This window comes from Alosa alosa, chromosome 22, assembly GCF_017589495.1.
Source record: "Alosa alosa isolate M-15738 ecotype Scorff River chromosome 22, AALO_Geno_1.1, whole genome shotgun sequence".
NCBI classification, from domain to species: domain Eukaryota; kingdom Metazoa; phylum Chordata; class Actinopteri; order Clupeiformes; family Clupeidae; genus Alosa; species Alosa alosa.
Window position 1 is genome coordinate 20,570,534 of NC_063210.1, and position 21,051 is coordinate 20,591,584.

The 21,051-nt window shown below is 39.6% G+C and overlaps 1 protein-coding gene and 1 long non-coding RNA gene across 6 annotated transcripts; both read left to right on the plus strand.

The window, feature by feature from the left end:
* The first annotated feature begins 4,393 nt into the window (after nt 1-4,393).
* On the plus strand, nt 4,394-16,512 carry LOC125287633 (phospholipase A and acyltransferase 3-like). Of its 4 annotated transcripts, none has more exons than XR_007192389.1 (5): nt 4,394-4,490; nt 12,346-12,375; nt 14,635-14,728; nt 15,839-16,107; nt 16,202-16,512. XR_007192389.1 is itself a non-coding variant. In XM_048233565.1 (5 exons), exons 2-5 carry the CDS (start codon nt 12,365-12,367, stop codon nt 16,310-16,312), a joined length of 480 nt encoding a protein of 159 aa, XP_048089522.1. In that variant the 5' UTR covers nt 4,397-4,490; nt 12,346-12,364; the 3' UTR covers nt 16,313-16,512. The 4 variants fall into 4 exon arrangements, 3 of the variants coding, with proteins under 3 accessions (XP_048089522.1, XP_048089520.1, XP_048089521.1); XM_048233565.1 differs by having other exon boundaries at nt 4,397-4,490; nt 12,346-12,370; XM_048233563.1 differs by lacking the exon at nt 4,394-4,490 and adding an exon at nt 11,940-11,985.
* Nucleotides 16,513-19,377: 2,865 nt separating this feature from the next.
* On the plus strand, nt 19,378-20,627 carry LOC125287861. 2 transcript variants are annotated; one of them, XR_007192425.1, is made up of 5 exons: nt 19,384-19,403; nt 19,541-19,640; nt 19,888-19,974; nt 20,090-20,173; nt 20,588-20,627. It is a non-coding gene; the product is annotated as an uncharacterized LOC125287861 (long non-coding RNA). The 2 variants fall into 2 exon arrangements; XR_007192424.1 differs by lacking the exon at nt 20,588-20,627 and having other exon boundaries at nt 19,378-19,403; nt 20,090-20,188.
* The last annotated feature ends 424 nt before the right edge of the window (nt 20,628-21,051 follow it).

Sequence of the window (21,051 nt, forward strand, 5' to 3'; positions counted from 1 at the left end):
GGCGGGACTTCTTGAAAGCGAAAGCTGAAAACCGAAAGCGCGTTTTGTCTTTCGGATGACGTTGATGGAATGCCTGACATCATATGGTTCATTGGCCTACGTCATTTCAGAAATATAACAATAAATGAATTGTTGTTGTTGCTGTAGGCCTGTTTTAAGAATCAGTGAGGCATAGCCTATCAATGTGGCAGGCAGGCCCGGAGTGGGTAATCGGGAGAATCGGGAGAATTCCCGGTGGGCCGCTTCACTTTTGGGCCGGTCGAGGGATTGGAGAAAAATATTGGCATTTGTCACGTTAATCTATCTTCTCTTAAAGTTGGCTACACACGTTCGCATTCTATGCCTAACACCGCAGCCTCTGCATGGGTTGTTCTCCCCTCCCAAGAAGACTTAAATGGTTGGGTCCATAAAAAGGGGTTTCCTAAAAAGTTTTCTCTACCGTAGTGACAAGCGTCAGGGAGGATGGATGGTAGAAAGATGCCATGATGAGGGACTGAAAAGGCCAGGTAAAAAAGACGAAAAGTATTGGAGGGAAATGCTGCCAAATGTGCCATGCTTTCAATTTTTTTTTAAGAGGACAGACATAAGTGGCAACTGGTAAAGAGAGATAGCCATGATTATAACGGCGTAATAGGCCTTTATCACAGCAGCCCACAGGCAGCTGAAGCAGGGCTGTTCACTTCCTGTTGGCAGGCAAACCACAGGTGTTCCTAAAAACATTAACGAGGCCTCTGGTTGAAGTAACTGTGGCCGAATCTGACACTTAATTAGAAACAACTTTGCTCACACAGAAACAGGGCTGCTCACTTCCTACTTCGGCTGCCATGATAAAGGCCTATTGGGCTAATAACCTACTTGACGTTGTAGCGTTGTCAACCTATTTGCAAGTAACATATTAAATGAATTAAAATATTAGCATTTTGGTATCATCCAATATGGCTATTCATAGACTTTGCAAATATTATGCAAATGTTGATAACAAAACTCAAGCTTGATCTGTGTATGCAGTAGCCTATAGGCCTAAAAACAGCCTGAGCAGCAGATCAGCCAAATGAAAATGATGAGCCTGAATTTAACTATGACAAGTTGAAAGGATAATAGAGTTAACCATATGAATTAAAGTTATTTTATGGAAGAAAGAACAGTAGGCTATGACAGCAGTAGGCTACATGATCAACCTATATGGCTTGTTTGCTCAGAAGTGGGTGTAGTAAAGGAGCAAATCACCAAACAACAACATGATAGCTGACCCATGCAGAAACTCAGAGCCGCGGAAAGGAAATGGCACAAATCCAAACTAGCTGACGACCTCAAAACTACCAGACACTCCTGACCTCCTTCTCAGCCAGCATCACTGCTGCTAAGACTGCTTTCTACCATGACAAAAATCAACAGCTTACAGACACTCCGAAAACTTTTCTCAACCTTCAAATCGCTACTCAACCCTCAGCTGCCTCCTCCTCCATCCAGCCTTACTGCAGATACCCTCCCTCATTTTTTTTACAAACAAAGTGGCGGCAATCAGCAGTCAATTCTCTACATGCCCACTCAACGATCTGACTCAGATACCGCACTCCTACAACCTCTAGGGACTGCTGGAACATCTTTTTTCAGCATTCACGCCTCTCTCCGAGAGTGGAAGTGTCCAGACTCCTGACATGCAGCGTCCTACCACATGCTCTCGCTGGACCCTATACCTACGAGCCTACTTCAGTCCATCAGCCGACCATGGCTCCAGCTATCACACATGTGATCAATGCCTCGCTAACCTCCGGCACATTTCCAACAGCGCTCAAAGTGGCCCGGGTAACACCATTACTTAAGAAAGCTTCTCTCAACCCTGCTCAAGTCGAGAACTACCGCCCTGTCTCACTACTGCCTTTCCTATCCAAAGGCATTGAACGAGCAGTCTCCAAACAGGTCTCTGACTTCCCTTTCACAGAACAACCTTCTGGATCCAAATCAGTCTGGGTTCAAAAGCGGCCACTCTACCGAAACGGGCTCTGCTGTCTGTAACAGAAGCCTTAAAAGAAGCCAGGCGACCGCTCGGTCATCAGTACTCATTCTGCTTGACTTATCGGCTGCCTTTGACACGGTTAATCACCGTATCCTTCTCTCTATACTGCGCTGACATGGGAATCTCTCGGTTCTGCTCTCTCCTGGTTTGAATCCTACCTCACAGGACGCTTCGTTTAACGTGTCATGGCTTGGTCAGCTATCCGCACCTCACCATCTCACCACAGGGGTCCCCAGGGCTCAGTGCTGGGCCCCCTCCTCTTTGCTCTTTGCTATCTACACCACCTCCTTGGGACAGATTATCCGTTCGCGACTTCTCATACCACTGCTATGCAGACGACACACAGCTCTATCTGTCCTTTCCACCTGATTTACCCCTGGTTTCCTTGCATCGGATCTCAGATTGCCTTTCAGACATAGCTACATGGATGAAGGCACACCACCTCCAGCTGAACCTCTCAAAGACTGAACTGCTGGTCATCCCAGCTAAACCTACAATACACCACGACATCAACATCAAATTTGACTCCCTGTCTGTTTCACCGACCAGGACTGCAAGAAATCTAGGAGTTGTTCTCGACAACCAACTAAACTTCTCAGATCATGTTGCCTCAGTTAATGCCGGTCATGCCGTTTAAGCGCTCTACAACATACGGAAAATCAGGACTTACTTGACTCAAGATGCTACCCAACTTCTGGTTCAGGCAATAGTCATCTCAATGCGACTCGACTACTGCAATGCCCTCCTGACAGGTCTCCCAGCCTGCGAGTGAAACCACTTCAGATGATCCAGAACGCTGCTGGTCTACAACCAACCCAAAAGGGCACATGTTACCCGCTGCTCATCCAGCTACACTGGCTACCTATGGCGTCTCATCAAATTCAAGTCTCTAACGCTTGCCTACAAAGTAGTCTCCGGTTCTGCTCCCACCTACTTGAATGCCCTCATACAGACTTACACTACCTCCAGACCGCTGTCCTCCTCTGATCGAACGACGCCTAGCTCTACCACCCCGCACGCTCAAGCCAATCCAAACTTTTCTCATCTGTTGTTCCTCGTTGGTGGAACACACTGCCAGTTCCTACAAGGGCAGGGACATCCTTTTCCACTTTCAAAAAACTCCTGAAGACCCAGCTCTTTAGAGAACATCTACTCTCATAGCAACACTTACAACAAGTCTTACTGATCCTAGCACTCACCAGCCGTTTTAAACTGACAAGTAACTGCTAAAACAGCACTCACCGACGCACTTATTCTTACTGTACTCTAATGTTTTTTTTTGAAACTGTCCTAAAATTGTGAGAATTGTTCTAAAACTTACTGTTTACCATGTTGTTAGTCGCTTTGGTTAAAAAGCGTCAGCCAAATGTAATGTAATGTAATGTAATGTAATTTCAAATGCTTTATTTCTTCCTTCCTGTTTTTGTTAACTTATCAACCTATCCTTGTGGAATAGTGGAATATTAGCCTATAATAAAAACTACAGGATAGTAAGAGCTGAAATGTTGCCTTATTTATCCAATTTCCACCACCACTAAAAAAGTGGGCCGGTCTTGGGCCTGACACTCCCGGGCTGAAAAGTGGCCCCACTCCGGCCCTGGTGGCAGGTCATGTGGTAGAGTTCTCCAGCTTTTTTAGGTTATTTGACCAGCATAGGAACGCCAAGGAAAGCAAGACACATTTATTTGCATATTTGCACATTTCATACAGAGGGGTCAATTTGTTTTGCATAAACAAAAACAAAAAGTAATAATACACAAACGCAATACATGTTCCAATTGTCTACTTTTGTTACTGAACACAATAAATAAATGCATAAAAAATATCTTTAGATATAAAATAATTAATAATGAATACAATCTAAATAAAAAAAACATTTAACATACTGTTAAACAAATACCAACTTTAACATCATCATTCTGCTAAATATATACAGTAATTTTAACAGTAACACTACATAAAGCTTGACCATCTCAGAATCATTTTAAGCAGAAAGTTCAGAGTACATTAGTACTCAACTGTATGCTTCGCCACACCTCCAGTGACGGAAAAAAAAGCTAAACATCTGAAAAGGCTTCTTGTCATTTCTGGTGACGCTCCAACAACAGCCTCTTCAACATCAACTGGCAACTAAAAAAAGAAACCCACCCTGGGCCCTCTCAATCGCAGCATGCTTCTTTGTCACCTCTATATATTTATTTTACAGTAATATAGACTGTAACTGTGTGGGACAACTAAACAATCTGAGGTGATAAAGCATGACTCCACTGAGCGTCATGCCTGACAACGCCCTATAGTTGTTCTAAAATCACTGGAAGCTACGTCCTCTCAGGTCTTTTAATCTAGGAGGGTAAACACACAGACACACACTTATCACAAAGTGGATGGGTGAGGCCTAAAGCGATACGTTTCGGTTTATAGCAAACTGAGCAGTATCACACAGGAGTAGACCAGGAGGTCAGCCTTTCTTGCTGTGAGTACATTTTTGAACACATTTACACATATTTCTTAAGAATGAAAGTGCTACTGACCAGGACATAGTTGTTCAATAGTAACCTGATCTCAAAGAGGAAAACAAGATTGTGGAATCAGATTAAACTATGTAATACAATACAGTATTCAAAACATTTCAGTAGCATTGGAATACATTTAGTACAAAACTAAATCAGGCTATAGTCCTGAGCCAGATTCAGGGTCTCTTTGATTTGATTAAGAACATGATGTATAATTATTTGTATTTATTTACTGTGGGCCAGATCAGCATCAAGGTTGTCTATTATCTTTTGGTCTTTATCCAGTAGGCAATTAGGGTATCCCATTAATCTGGATTTGGTAATTCCGAAAAAAGATTTCATCTGGATCAGGGTGATAGATTGGCCAGATTTGCAGTGCTTCCAGAAAGATTCAGCACGTGTTTAACGCAAGACTATGTAGCTCTTTTACCTTCAAATACCGGCTTCAGACTGATTTCTATGACTTATAATTTTGAGAACCGTGCCTCTGATGTAATGCTGTTGTACCATGGAGGAACACGACATTATTTATCCGTTTTTGATGCACTGGGTGTACCACCTTAGTGCTGAATGGGCCCATTATAGAAAACTAATGTCTGAAAAACTGAACGGGTATCTTACGTCATGTTTCTTTAATGTGCTTAAAATTAAAGTTAAAGGTAACACAAAATCAAATTCCAATAAATAAATCAAACCTCAATTGAGAATCACAGCCCACAGCTCCCAACTTATGCAAACTGTCAGTCCAAATCGTCTCCCCTGTAAAGCATTCACCTGTTGTTCAAGTACCTTAAAACCAACCACAGTTTCTTCCTGAATTTATTATATAACTAGTGCAGTGCCCGTTCAAACATGCTATTCCTGTAGCCCAATTACATGCCTGCAGGTAGGCCTGCTTTGAAAATAGAATAGGGAAAAACATAATTCCAGATAAGCATTGAATAATAGGCCTACAGATAATATAATAATATAATAAATGTGAAGTGAGCAGAATTTAAGCATGGCTACATGTGACATTTTTTACAAATCAAAATTACATAATCCTAACAGCTGTTTTGAGTCAAGGCTAGGCTATATGCTTAGCCTATTGAATAACTTGATGATAGAGAAAACAAACCATTTTGTGGAATGATGCATCATATGAAATTTGCAACGGTGTGACTTAAAAACTAGTGATGGGCAAATGAAGCTTTGGTGAACCACTGAACCACAGCAGTGTGAACCTAGCGACACTAGCTGAAAAGCAAAAAGATGGCCGCCACACATACATTTTTTAACATAAAAGTCCTTAGCAAACCAATATTTTTGGTTAGGGTGTATTAAGGTATATTGGGACATTTTTTGTATTTTTATCTTCTGAGCTTAATATTGTCATCAAGTTACAAACATAACCCAATAAATGACACATTTCTGAATTCCTCAAGGTGTCTACATCATCTTAGTGAAAAAAATAAGTCTTCATGATATTTTATTAATGCATGGCTCACTATTTTAGTTCAGTTGTCACAAAACTATTTTTAAGCGACATGTTTGGTAATTTGGGACAGTATGTTTGGTAATTTGGGACACCGACTTGTGGGTGTAAATGAATGTATTGATTATAATATTATAATTAAACATGTTAAATAATGTTTTAATGGATTTGTTATCCATAAATATATATTTAAAGGTTATGCATTATGTGTAATCTTCTGATTTGGTTAGATTATACATATTATTACGTCCAGAAACATCAGATTTAGACTATTGACTAAGAGAAATTAGGCCTTCAGCAGGAATCCAACAAGTTTTTTGAAAAAACAATAACATTTTATTTATATTTTGTAGAATTAAATGTTTTCATATATTCAGCAAGTCATGTAACAATAATACACAATCAACAGCACACAAATGCATCAATAGGCTACTGGTGACACCACCCGCGAGGACACAAAATGATCCTGTACACCAGTTTCATCGCAGTTCCACACATGAGACGGAACATCTTGAAGGTCAAGGTCGGTGATGATGTCCTCATAGGTCTTAAACCATTGACTGACGACTATGGGGTTGAAACAAGCAGCCCGAGCTGCAGAAAGGGCCTCTGGCTTCCTCAGACCAAGACGGCAATGTCTCTTCATGAAGGCCTTATACCAATAGTGGCCTGCCTGACCTTTGCCCTCAGAAAAACCTTTCAATCCATTTGCCTGTGCAAACTGAAAAGCAAGCTTCTGGATTTCTGGCTTCCTCATTGGAAAACCTCATCTTGCTAGGTTTTCGATTATCTCTGCTAATTTAGCCTAATCATTCATTCTGCTCTCCTTCCACATGTTGTACTTTCCCTTTAATTTTCCCTGTTTGTTCACACTCCCTTGCACCTCACTGTCCCTTGGTCTGTCCTTCCACATGTTGTACTTTCCTTTTTTTCCCTGTTTGCCATTCACCTCACTGTCCCTTGGTCTGTCTGTCTTTTTCCTGGGTGCCATTCACTACCACACAAGGTCTAAAAATGCTTTTACTTCATTGTTTTAACAACATAGCCTTTATTATTACTAATTTGTCAGGATATTATTGACATAAAATGATCTGACCCAAATTACAAGGCCCACTACACGCAGCTCTGACTGTTAACAACCTTAGCCTCTAATTTCATCTGCTAAAAGTTGTCTAGGATACATCACTGAGGTTTTGTGTTGTTATAAATGTGACTTTTTCACTTTTAATCAGGTTATTTATGACTAAACTATTGACACATTTCATTGTATACCCAAAAAAGGTTGTCCCAAATTACCTGAAACATGCTGTCCCAATTTACCACACCATGTTTGGTAATTTGGGACAACAAGAAAATGCCCAAATTAAAATTGAATGCCAAGCTGTTTTCGGGAGCTTTGTCCTAGAGTGCCAGCAATCTAGACCATTGTTGATGATTTTTGTACAGCCACAGCATATTCTGTGTTATAGCTATGAACACGTAGAATAGCTCGATTAAAAGGTAAGACGTTAAGCTCTCGGTGGGTGCAAACCGTGTATTTCTACACGCCTCTGTTCCTGAGAAATCCCAAGCTAAACAGTGGCTAGTTTTCATCAAAATCGCTGTTTTTTTTCTAGAAATGGAGATATAACGTCTTTCATGAAATATGAAGTGTTGCCTGTTACCAGAGAATGTCTAATAAGGGGAGAACTGCCACTCTCGGAAAACTTCCGGTTTCTGAACTGGTTGCAGTTCCTTCTGTGGTTCCACATGAGGGCGCTCGTTCACGAGTGCAGAATGCATGGAGGTCTATGGAGCTGTACCCCTCAAAATCCACTTTTCTTGGGATATAATTTTTTTTCAAGTAATTTGAGTATTGCATTCGAAAGGAGAGGCAAAGAAAATACACTTGGTTGAGTATTATATTTTTTAAAGTCACTTAATTGCTCTAAAAAGCCTTTCAAATGTGTCAATGACGTCATTCATTAGCACAATGCTAGCGTGTTATGTGCAACAACGACCCAACCTGTAAGAAATCAAAAGGACATAAGTACTCGTTCATTCAACTTTTGACCTATAACCCATGTTGAAGTTATACAAACTACAATCAAATCTGAGATTTGTCAACGGCAATCAGATGAAAGAGACCAATTTAGCTGTCTAGCTCCATTGACTCCCATTCATTCTGCACTCATGGCGATCGCCCCCAGTGGAACTCTGGTGGAACTGCATCCAAAATTCGGTACAATGGGACTTAATACGGAGTGGCAAGGCTCTCTGTAGACGGGCTCTGCTGTTACTTACTTGTGTAAACATTCCGGGAAGTGATCAGCGAGACCTGGCGAGACTGCCACCTAGTGATAGACCCACGAAAATGGCCTGGTTTTGACCTGGCGTGCATCGCGTCACTGATTTTGACCCAAAGCGATAAAATGTCAAATAAAATGTCCGAATGAGTTTGATATTTCATTTCCAAAATGTCCCAAATAAAAAGGTGTCCAGTGTTAGTTCCGTTTTTTAAAAAAAAAAGCTAAAAAGCAATGAGTTTCACTGAGTCTGACTTGGTCTTGCTTCATATATTTCATTTCCATTCATCACAGAGTTACAGAGAACATAAGGAATATCGCATTTGAATAAACACAGCAGAACTTTCATTCTTACTCATTAAAATGAGCATGATGGACATAAATTCTTATGAAAATAAACCACTGTTGTCATACTGTTAACAGGCCTTTGAACTGACGCCATGAGGGCGTATCTTTTAGCCAACAGCAGAAAAATAACAGAATATCCAAACGTTTTTCAGTAGTGGAAGGCAAATCGCAAGATCCCCTTCGATTTCTGTTTATTTTTTACATATTCCAACATAAAAAGCAGCATGAGCCTCCCGTCGATATTTTAAATGGCCCTCATTTTGAACTGACGTCATGGTGTTTCAGCTTCGTGCAAGTCCCTGCCCTGTCTGAGAGAAGTATTTTAAGGTCAGACATTTCCGCGGTAACCAGCAAGAATCACATCAAACCAGCAAGCATCTGCACAGATCTGCACAGATCTGCCGCAAGTCGAACTCGCCTATTACGTTTTTGGCACTCAACGCATGGGAAGGAAAAACGTAATATTACATTTTTGGCACTCAATAAGTTAATATAAACATAATTTCAAAACAATGATTGTTTATTTTAGTGCAATATTACATCAAACATATTTGCTCAACATTGATGTCAACATTTAATTAATCATACACACTTTATAGCCTTATATTAAAATCCACCTAAAACACATGTCATTTTTCTTACCTCTTGATTTCGGGGGTCAACTTCCTGTTTGATGCTGACCACACCCCGCTGTCAGATGTCACCTACATTATGTCATGTGACTTTAATTATATGCTTCCTAAGCAATGTATTACCACCCCTAACGTTACCATAGCCTTTTCAAGGCAGAATAGTGTTAATTTTGTCACCTATTTTTAATTTAGTCTTAGTCTTAGTCTTGTGACAAAATGTCCTTTTAGTCTTTGTCATATTTAGTCATTCAAATATAATTTTGTTAGTCAAGTTTTAGTCGACTAAAAAGTCTTGTCATTTTAGTCTAGTTTTAGTCAAAAGAAAACTAAAGGTATCTTAGTCTTAGTCAGTTTTAGTCAAAACATTTTAGTCGTTTTTTTATAATAAATTATTTCTGATTACCATTTCAGTGAAATAGTGTTTCACACATCTCAATTTTTCCAATATTGTGTGTCCACAGGGCTACTCGCTTGTTAGAACTCATTCAGATTTTTTGTCAGTCAGTATGTTTACATGGACAGGTAAGTCGAGCTACAGTTATAGCTCGGCTGGGATTTGACCATAGACAGTAAAAGATTTGAATGGACCACTGTCATGATCATCATCGTAGACCAGTGTTTCTCAAAGTGTTATCCGCACTGTTGGTCCGCAAGCAGGCGACGGGAAAATATGATATAGATGAGTTGTTTGCAATATTGAACCAACTTGTAGGCTACTGTATGTAAATCCAAACAGTTCTGCAACACTGTCTATGTAAGATATGCCAGTTAAATCATATGAATCTGACACAATAAGCAAAGTGCAAAAGACAATAAGCAAGGTTGTTCAGTGAGTAGGCCTATTGTGTAGGCTAATATACCGTTGAAGTAGGTCTAATCTTTTTTTTTTTTAGCTAGGTGGTCCGTATGCGTTTTTTTTATTGGTTAGTTAAGTGGTCCTTCGCCTGAAAATGTTTGAGAAACACTGTCATAGACCCAAGTATTAATGTTTTACTCCACGCTTAGATGGCGATATGCAACACATTCCCCAAACTCTCCATCTTAACAGAGAATATGATCTTAGCTAACTTGCTAGCGAACTTTCCATATTAGCTTACTTGCTAGCAAACTTTGCATCATCAGTGTGACTAGTTAAATAGTTGACATTACTTGCTGAAAATTTTCGTATGGACATTCTGGGGATGTTAATTTGTCTATGTATGAGAGAAGCTTCAACTTCTGGGTCTGTAGCATTGTGGCATAAAGCTTAGGTAGTTAGCTTGCTAACTCTGACAGAAATCTCTCGGTGTTATTGTTCCATGTAGTTTCGGTGTTTGCAGCCACAGGGTTGCAGCAACAGCACGTAGACTAGCCTACAGGAAAGCTGCTGCGCATGAACTCATTTGGAATAATTTTGAAAATATAACAGCTAGATATTCGGTCTTCTCATTTTGTAGACTAAATGAAGAGAGATTTTATCTTAGTTTTTATTTCATGCAAAACATTTTAGTCTCGTCTTTTTCGGGCAACAATAATGAATCTTAAGATAGTCTTAGTCAGTGTTTCAGGACATTAGTGCAGTCTCACATCGCCTCGCCTTAGTCATGAAAAAAAAAAGGTAGTTGACTAACATATTTCCTCTCGTCTTGTCTGACGAAATTAACACTAAGGCAGAATTAAAATGCTTTTTCCTTATGCTGTCCCAAATTACCTGATGTCCCAGTATACCTGAAGTCACCCTACATATACTGGTTTGGGTAAGGACTTTTATGTTGAAAAATCTACATGTGGCAGCCATATTGGATTTTTTCATTAGTGTTGCTAGCTTCACACTGCTGTGGTTTAGTGGTTCACCAAAGCTTCATTTGCCCATCACTATTAAAAACAGTCTCTGGTGGCCTATAAGTGACATCACACTTTGTCTGCCACTTGTTGCTTGTCGCTGGTTATGCTTTGCATGTGTGGCATTCTGAGACGTTCTTTAATTCGACACCATTATCGCTCGTTTCCATTTAGGACCTTGCAGTTGGAATTGTCGTTTGCTTAAGTCTAAAGACAGTCCAAAGTAGCCTGGGCTATCCGCTAAGTGTCCGTTTATTGCACATCATTTTTTAGGTCATTTTGAAGAGCCACTGCATAGCCTACCTGTGTGTGTTGGCGTGTTGTTGCAAAACCGCGGAGTTCACTTTATTGTTGAGGTCAGACATGTTAACACATCTTGCACTCGCTTAAGTTTTACCATAGACTGTAAAAAAATAGGTTTTTACCCGTGTAACTTACACTGATCCTGTTCTGCCAAAGCCCTTCTATCCTCACTGCAGTACAGCGCTGTGTGGGAGGGGGAGTGGCTAGCGCGAAAGCCAATGTGCTTCTTTTACCGATATATTTAACGATATCTTTTGCATTTGTTATTCAAACAACGTCAAATTTGGCACTGCACTTACTCATGCCTGTAGCAAGACACCTGCCAAGTTTGAAATCAGTCTGACAAACGGTCAGCGAGATATGCGTGCCACAGGCACACATCCGGACAGACACACAGACGCTTCTTGCTTTATAGATAGAATATAAAGTTTGAACAATAAATTATATATTATAAGTAAATAGTGGTGCTTAAAGAGAAAACGGCAGGGTAAGTGTGGCAAAAACAAAGGGTAATGTACGTCTGAATGGATGCAGTGTGGTGTAGAAGTATAAAGCAGTCCAGTGAAGAGGAGGAATGCTGTGCAACCACCAGGTAGCCAATTCACGTCCCGGCCTCTTAAACCACCAGGTAGCCATTTTACGTCCCGGCCTCTTAAACCACCAGGTAGCCAATTCACGTCCCGGCCTCTTAAACCACCAGGTAGCCATTTTACGTCCCGGCCTCTTAAACCACCAGGTAGCCAATTCACGTCCCGGCCTCTTAAACCACCAGGTAGCCATTTTACGTCCCAGCGTCTTTAAACCAGGTTTCACCTGCCTGCTAGGCCCACCTACCCGCTAGGCTCCACCCCTGCAATGAAAGCAGGAGAGGAAAAAGACAGCAGGCAGGGCCATAACAATATCCACTCATACATACTCCAGTTTTAACCTTCTGTTTTGTCCTCTCTTCCAGACATCAACTGATATCACACATGGCGGTAAGGTAAACACACTTTCTTTGTAGCTGACCCTTAAATTATGTGATGCTATCATTAATGACTAGACTTAGGAGCACCTCGACAAATGGAGAAAGTGCAAAAATACAAAACACGTCTTTCATTTTCATCCTAATTGACGTTTCATTTTAAAACTACACCACTTAAAAACATTTTAGTAGCATGTGTTTACTGTGCAGAAAACCAAACCACATTCTAATAGCCTACTGTGTGTTAGGCTGCAATAGTGATGTCGAATAAGCAGAATTATCATCATTTTAATGGAAATGGAGGGTATATCTGAACTATGGTCAAACACAAGTTTAAAAATATTGCTGAGCTGGTTAAACTTGTTTAGCAGAGGAAATACAGAGAAAATATGTATTGAACCAAGAAAAAAAGATGTTGCCAGACAAGTTTCTAATGTTAGCCAGCCTGCTTTTGCTGTGTCCTAACGTCTTGTGTCATTGTTATCTTAAAAGACCATTGTTCTTAAAAGATGTTATCACTCGAAAGGCATTTCTTAAAATACATCTCTCTCACTGCAGCAAGGCAAAGCAGCTGCCTTCTGTATGGAACAGATCCGTAGAGTCAGGGGCGCAGCTACCCATTTTTGAGGGGTATGCAATCAATATTGGCGCCCCCAAAAAAAAAAAAAAACACAAACAACTAAAGCAAAACAAAACGCCAATCATTTACACTATTACTGTGCATTAGTGTCTATTGAATATGTTTTTAAAGAAATACTGCCAATTTGATGTTTAACTTGATAAATTGATAAATGGTTCATTGCCACTTTAAGAGAGTCTAAACGGTTCTCATAACGCCATTTTGCCAGCTATTGCTCACAATGGATAAGGCTGATGGGCACTCTAGCCTTGTTTGTTTGCACCACATTGACAACACAATATTAAGTTATTACATTACATTACATTACATTACATTACATTTGGCTGACGCTTTTTAACCAAAGCGACTAACAACATGGTAAACAAAAGGAGCCTTCATTTTTAGGATATGGAAACATGTAATGAGTTGCTGCTAGCATGACATTTCTGTTTGCAGTTGGCCATTAAAAGTGCAGTATGAGCATGGTAGCCACCTATCTGAATGGAATAGGCTATGTTTCAATCGGCATTATGCTGAACAAACGCTAGTTAGTCTGTTAACATTCATATTTGCAAGCCTCCAAGTACAGACGTCATCACTTTAAATCCTACCTGTTGCTTTTCACCGTCCACTTATTTAACTGCTGTTGCATCCCTTGACATGCCATCTCCTTTTCCCTCTTTCTTTTTCTATTTTAGTCGTCAACAGCTTTTTTTTGCTGTATCCATCTTTTTCCATAGACGCTACTCGTGGGCCTATCTGCTCACCCAGCGCTCACGGCGCCCCCACTCCCTCTTCTATGTCAAAATTCTATGATGGAATCTTGGAGATAGGGCGCCTACTCTAGCCTGTTAGTCTTCTAAACTGTTATAAAACATTGAGAAAATATTGAAATGATTTAGAAACAGACAGCAGTAACTACATATAGAAAATACCAAATATATTATTTTATTTTATTTTTTACCATCGCTTTGGCGCCCCCATGGAGCTGCGCCCCTATATGCGCCGCATAGCGCAAACCCACTTTTTTCGCCACTGCATAGAGCAGTGTTTTTCAACCTTTTTTTTGCCACAGCACACTTTTGACATTTAAAAAGTCCCACGGCACACTAACATCCTGTGTGAAGAAAAAATAAACGTACTATAGCCTAAAATTTAAAATAATACACAGATATGGCCATATTATGGCTTCTATGCAAGACCTGCTCAACAAGTGCCCTCTGTTTCATTTGTTGGTGACTATATCTAATTTAATTGTTGTTATGAACTGGATATGTGATGATTCTGTGAATACTGGATATGGGGCCCCCGTTGTACAATGCCTGCATACCACAAATAGTGCAATCATACAATCAATGAGAGCATGTGGTTATAAATTCTTTGATGCAACAGTTGCTTTTCTGGACCAGTGAGTGACATTTGGGTAATTTTCTGCGGCACACCTGATGATCTCTCATGATCTCTCATGTTGAAAAACACTGGCGTAGAGTACAAAACTGTATAGGAAACATGATATTTTTTAACAATGGCCTCAGAATTATGCAATTGTTAGTGGGTCAAGCATCATTTTAAAAGTTTCACCAAATCTAATTTGGCAACATCCTTTAACATGTTCAGATGCTATGGCTTTGAACATGTGTGCTGTTTCATGTACACAGGAGCCGGGAGACCTAATTGAGATAGACAGAAAAACATACCGGCACTGGGCATTGTTCATTGGAGATGGATATGTTATTCACCTCACAAACGATGGTACAGTACATCAATCCTGTATCTTTCTGATGCCTGCACAGAGATCATTCCCTTCAGATAGCATCCTGTAATGTCCTGGGGTCACAATTGTTTTCCTGTGAGCTATTGTATGTTGTGAGCTTTGCTGTAATGCTTTACAATTCAAATTCCATCTAGCCGTGAAGAATGATCCTGTGCTCTTCATTTAGGTTATATTTATTTCTAGTGCTTGATGTTAATGTTAAGTACACCCACCACCAGCCATTTCATTAGGCAGGCCTACATCTTGCTAGTATCGGGTTGAACAACCCTCTTGCCTTAAGAACAGAGGTGTAAAAGTCCGGCTTCAGAAAGTAAAAGTCCTGCCACATTTTGGTTCCTACCATTCACTTAATCAGCTGATTCTGGGCTACTTGCACGAAAGGCTCTAATACGCTCGTTTCTTTTCCGGTGGAGCCAGGTGTGTTTGACAGGTGTGTTTGAACCATAGACAGTAAATCATTAATGTAATTAGTGTCTACACGGACCCCATTGGATGTTGCACCTAGTAAATCAGCCTGTTACGATAAAGAAGGATTTATGCAAGTTAAAATTTGTATTATTGGGCAAACAAGATATTCAGTGTCGGATTGAAGATGTAAGGAGCAGAATGTAACAGAAGATGCTGTTATAACACAGTTAACGCTCCACCAGAAACAAAGCGACCATATTGAGAGCCTTTCGTGCAAGTAGGTTGCACAACACATGGCAATACATTTACTTTCTGAAGCAGGTCTTTTAAATCTCTGCTTGAGAACTGAATTAATTCTAATTGGCACCAACAACTATGCCGCATTCAAAACCACTTAAATCACATTTCCCCCCCCCATTCTGATGCTCTGATTTAAGCTCCAGCAGATTGACATGACCATGTCTAAATCATAGTAAGGTCTAAATGCCTAATTGCATTGAGTTGCTGCCATGTGATAGACAGATTAGATATTTGCGTTAATGCATAGTTGAACAGGTGTCTAAAGTGGCCAGTTAGTGAATTCTAAACTAAAAAAAAAAATCATAACCATTAGCATGTCTTTGGTCCCTCCTCTGGTGCTAGAGGGTTTTAATGGTGCCATTACTCTTTCCCCTCCTCAGACGATTCTTCTACAAGTGTTGCTGCCATTGGTGCATCATCTGCCTCCGCCGTTGCTATTGTGAAGAAACAGAAACTGAAGGATGTAGCAGCTGGTCATGTATGGAGAGTGAACAACAGCCTGGATAAAAAATGGAAGGCAAAACCCTCAGATGCCATCTTGAAAAACGCAGAGCAAAGAGTTGGTGAGAAGATACGATATCGTCTCATCAAATACAACTGTGAGCATTTTGTTACCGAACTACGATATGGCCAACCAAAATCCAGACAGGTATGTACAGTATGTCTCCTCTCAAATATATTACAACATTATTTGTAAGTATAGGCAAGTATTTCACTCTTAACACATTTATTTGTCTTCACAGGCTCAGACAGCAAAATTAGTAGCAGCAGGAGGCTCAGGTGTGGTTCTAGCAGGTGTGCTTGGCGCTATTGTTGCAGCACTTGTTAGTGTTTTCTCTCCACGCACCTTCTAATTGAGGATAACAAGTACAATAACGCCCTGTATGTAATCTCACAAACTGCACACTGCATCAGCAGCACTCACGTCATGTGTTATTGAATATACTGCAGTGTAACATGGGCTAATGCATCAAATTAATAAAAAAGTATAAAACACTAAAAGCCTGAAAGTAAACTGCAGTACACAGGAGTTAGAGTGATATAGGACCTTTCACATGTATTGGCACCCCAAGTAAAGATGAATAAAGAAGTTTTTTTTTTTTTAAATGTTTAATCTTAGTTTCATAATGAGAACAGTGAGGGAAAACTCCAACATTGAAGGGATAACCAACACTGTGTATACTGTAGATTGCTACTGCAATAAAAGCTGATTGGAGAATTAAAACATATTAAGCAAATAGATAACTGTAGCACTGGGTGAAAAGGCTCTGAATCAGGGGATATACTGACCGGATATGTTTTATGACATGCAGCATATCAGGAGCATCTTTGATCATATCCTGAGTTTTTAAGAATCAGTGAAAATATTGATTTATTTTGACTCCTGATATGCCAATGAGATATCAGGGGTATGCATACCCAAATCACAAGTCACACACACCATTTCTGGATATCTTTGGGTAGGTCTCCACCCTTGGATAGGCTTAGGCTATCATATTAGATAGCCTAGGCCCAAGATCTGCCTAATTAAGTCACGCATGCCCTACGCCCAAAACGTACCATAAAACATCACTGATAGACTATTTGCCGTTTGATTTCTATCTAATTTCGGGACATTCAAAAATAGACTATTTACAGTGTAAAGACTACCTTTTTCAGGTCAAGGCTAGCCTACTTACCTAATTATTTTGGTTATGGTTCAATTTCAATGATATCTTTGAGATTTTATAGTTGCTATAGTCTGTAGGTCTAGCCTACTTTTTATGTATAATATGCATGAGATCTGTTGGAGGAATAAAGTCCACATTTTAAATTATCTGCTTTAAATTATCCTTGTCCCCAATGCTGTCTGCCAAAATGAATTCGGTTCAGCTGGAGTTGCCACATAACAACAATACAAAGTTAAATTTTAACTTTGCCTAGACAATTTGAAGTAGGCCTACATTAAGAAGAATAGCAATAATAAACAACAATTCAATCAATAGCCTATAATGAAAATAAATACATACTATATGCTACAAACCATAACACATAAGAAAGGCTTATTAAACTTGTTAAAGTTGAGCATACTATTTTAACATTACAAGCTTCCTTGTGGGCCAACGTAACAATGGATCAATCATGTTGTAACTTGTCTATAAAACGTGGCTGACTGATAAACCAATGTTGATTTAATTAAGGAACAAGGCTTCAAATGAAATTGACGTCAAACTATATGAGAACCAATAATGTTAATAATCAGAATAGCAGTAATAGCCCACTTGGCTACTATGTTTTGACACTTCTACAAAATCAGTTTGGTAGTCATTTTAATGTAACTAAAATATGCAGGCCTAATAATTTCCACGATTTCTTATGCTTTGCCTCTCGATAAGCGCATGCGCACACACAGCATATCCATCCCCCACCCAAAGATTGTTAAGGCGGAGCAAGATACTTCGTCGTAGTTCATGTCTATGGGCGCGAAATGGGGATCGAATCCTGTCTGCATAAAGAGGCGTGTCGATGACGTATTGACGAGCGTAAAGTGCAACAGGCCAACAGCAGCTGCAGAAATAACCGGCGCACACCTGATATAAGGTTGATTTTCTCCAGACTGGATTGCTCAAAAATGCCAAAAATGTACCTGAAATGTTCAGAAGGGTTTGAGGATCATGAAAATGTGCCCGAAATTCACATTCCTAACTCTATAGAACCAAGACCTTAGCATATGTGGTGAAATTCTGAGCTATGCCCATAGACTTCAATGGAGCAGTCGCTGCCTCTGCTCTGCATAAAGGGGGATTTTGACCCCCCTTCGTGCGATCCGGGTTCCCGGAAGTGGCTCCTGATGAAATATCTTGCTCCGCCTTAACAATCTTTGCTTCAACCGTCACTTTTCTGTCATGCATCTGACTGCAAGCTGTACAAACTCTGCCGTCATCATTTCCAAGGTAAGAACTACAGTACTTTTGTATGCCAATTGAAAACTGGAATTAATTAGGAAAATACTGTTTTAGCATTAATGTTAACCAAAACCGTTTGTTAACCATCATGTTAGAATCAGCTAAAGTTTGCTAACTTAACGCGTTAATGCTAACATTTACCATTGTGTGGAATATCTGGAATGGTAGCTGCTAGCTGTTAATGTTAACTTTTCCAATAACTAACTTTACCATTGTGTGGAATATCTGGAATGGTAGTAATATCATATTCAACAATAAGTCTGTCTGAGATTTTTAATTTCACGACCGAAATTCTCGGTCTAACCCGTTAATGTGCCGTTGAAAACGGGTGTAAATGAGGCGACCCATCAGGCCAGCACTTATGGATGTAAAGTTTTAGTTTGAATGAAAAAAAATGGCCATTTAGGCTATCAGGCATGGTGATAATTGGTAGGTTAGCTAACCTACCTATAACTTCTAGAAGCTACATTTATAGTGGCTGCTAATGACTATGCAGGCTAACGTGAACAGGGGGTTGACATACCTCAATATGATGCCGACAAGTGATGGGATCTTTAGTTTGTGAAGGGTAACGTATAGTGTTATATTAAGCCATCCTTACACCAGAAGACTTGACCAGATTTGGGTAAGATTATTGAAAGATTGTAGTCTTTTGAGTAAAGCTTGAAAGCCAAATCTTGTCAAAGGTTTCTGATGTATGGGTAGTATTAGGCAAACTGTTCTTCATTTCATAGCCCTTATTTGGTTGTACCTGACTTGTGCCAAGGCATGTGTTTATTTAAGATGCATGTGAGGGCATTAGTGCCTCCGCGCCTTTTCGCGTTATGTGTAAGCTTATTTTGCAATTTATTCATCTTAATTTCCCTCTGTTCTCTGTTTGCAGGCAGTGAGTTGTGAGGACTGCTTCCCTGAGAACAATGAGTGCATTCTGGAATATTCCAAATGTGTGCCACTTCCATACAAAAGAAGTTCAAATCCCACAAGAGAGTTCACTCACCAGGTAGAGACAGACAGACACACACACACACACACGTAGAATAGCAAATAACATTATAATGTGTTTGCATGTATTTGTGTCTGTTGCTGTGTTTAGTTTATCCCCTTTTTTCATGTGTCTGTTTGTTGTTATGACTGTAGTGGGCTCCATCAACAGACCAGGGCAAAGTCGGTCTGTCCTGCTACTACTACATGCTACTTGACTATGTCTGGAAGCCATGGCTGCTGCCCTCAACATGCTGTAAGTGTTTGTGTGTTTTGAATGAGGGCTATGTGACTGTGCACACTCTAATTTGTTTGACAAATGTGCAATGTAATGCATTAATACAGGAACTAATCATCATTATTGTCGTTTTTAATAATAGTCTTGAATTTTGAAGTTTAGCCATGTTTACCATTATGTTGGTGGTAATGTAAATAATGTGTTGAATATATGCCAAACTGAGCATAATCATAATTTAGTTAAATCTTATTTTTTCTATTTACAGAAACTGAAACCCTCACAAATAAACTGATATCAATAATTGGTGATAACATAACATTGATGGTGATGGTGGCAAGGGTGCCTTCATAAGGTAATTATCATTTTTGTTTGAACACCTGATTGACTTACCAACTTATTTTTAATGTTTGATTTTTATCTTAATCAACAATAACATAATGTATAGCAATTGCTGTTTTATTTTTTAGGTGCCATCCAGCAAGTCCCAGCCTGGAGCCAGAGGCTGGCACTGCACGTCAGATGGGGGAGGATCTATGTTAGGCATCAGAAAGGTGGTTTAAGCAAGAAGGAAAAGAGCTTCTGCAGACAGTGTTGCAATTAGGTATGATACTTTTGGAAATTGATCTTAATGCCTTAATAAAAAAAAATAGGAAAAATCCAACCTTTAAGGACAGCCATTTTCTTTGTGTATCGTAAATAAATAAGTGTTCCTTAAAGGTTGGATTTTCTCATTTTTTTTTATTAAGGCATTAAGATCAGATGATTTTTAAATGTATGTGTATGCTAAGGTTATGTAAACTTATGAGCACAACTGTAATACATATATCTCCATTTACTTCTAACTATTGCACCTGGCGTCCTAGGCTGCTATTGTGGGTTTGCTTTTATTTGTCACACAAAGCTGAGTTAATTATATTCACGGACAGGGTCAATTGTAACATATACTTTCTTTCTCTTTTTTACAGACACCTGACTTTTACTGCCAAAGGGACCATCAGAGCACCTTTCCCTACCATCTATATCAGAAGAGTACGGACAAGGGCCCAAAATGTTTTAAAGGAAGTTGCACGCCCAGACCATGGACTGTTTAAACCACTGTGGTCAAGCAGAAGTCTCTGTTCTCACTTTCGAGGCAGGTCATTGAGAGGGAGCAGTGTCACTGCGTAAGCCCCTGCAGGCGAAAGCCATGTTGATTTGAATATTGATTGATAAATACAATAAAGGCCATGTAACAAATTTTATTGCCTGTCGGTACAGTATATTTTTCATGATAAAGTAAAATAAGTCATTGGGATTTAGCAGGTGTAAGTAAATAATGTAATTAAGTGTATGTAAAATTAATGTGAAATATTATTTAAGTTAAAGATGCACAATAAGCTCAGTGATGGTTATGTACTATCTCACATTTAAAACCATTACATAAATCACC

Coding starts and splice junctions, on each gene's coding strand:
- LOC125287633 (XM_048233563.1), top strand. Junction 14,729..15,838: donor TATTCACCTCACAAACGATG/GTACAGTACATC, acceptor TCCCCTCCTCAG/ACGATTCTTCTACAAGTGTT. Junction 16,108..16,201: donor GCCAACCAAAATCCAGACAG/GTATGTACAGTA, acceptor TTGTCTTCACAG/GCTCAGACAGCAAAATTAGT.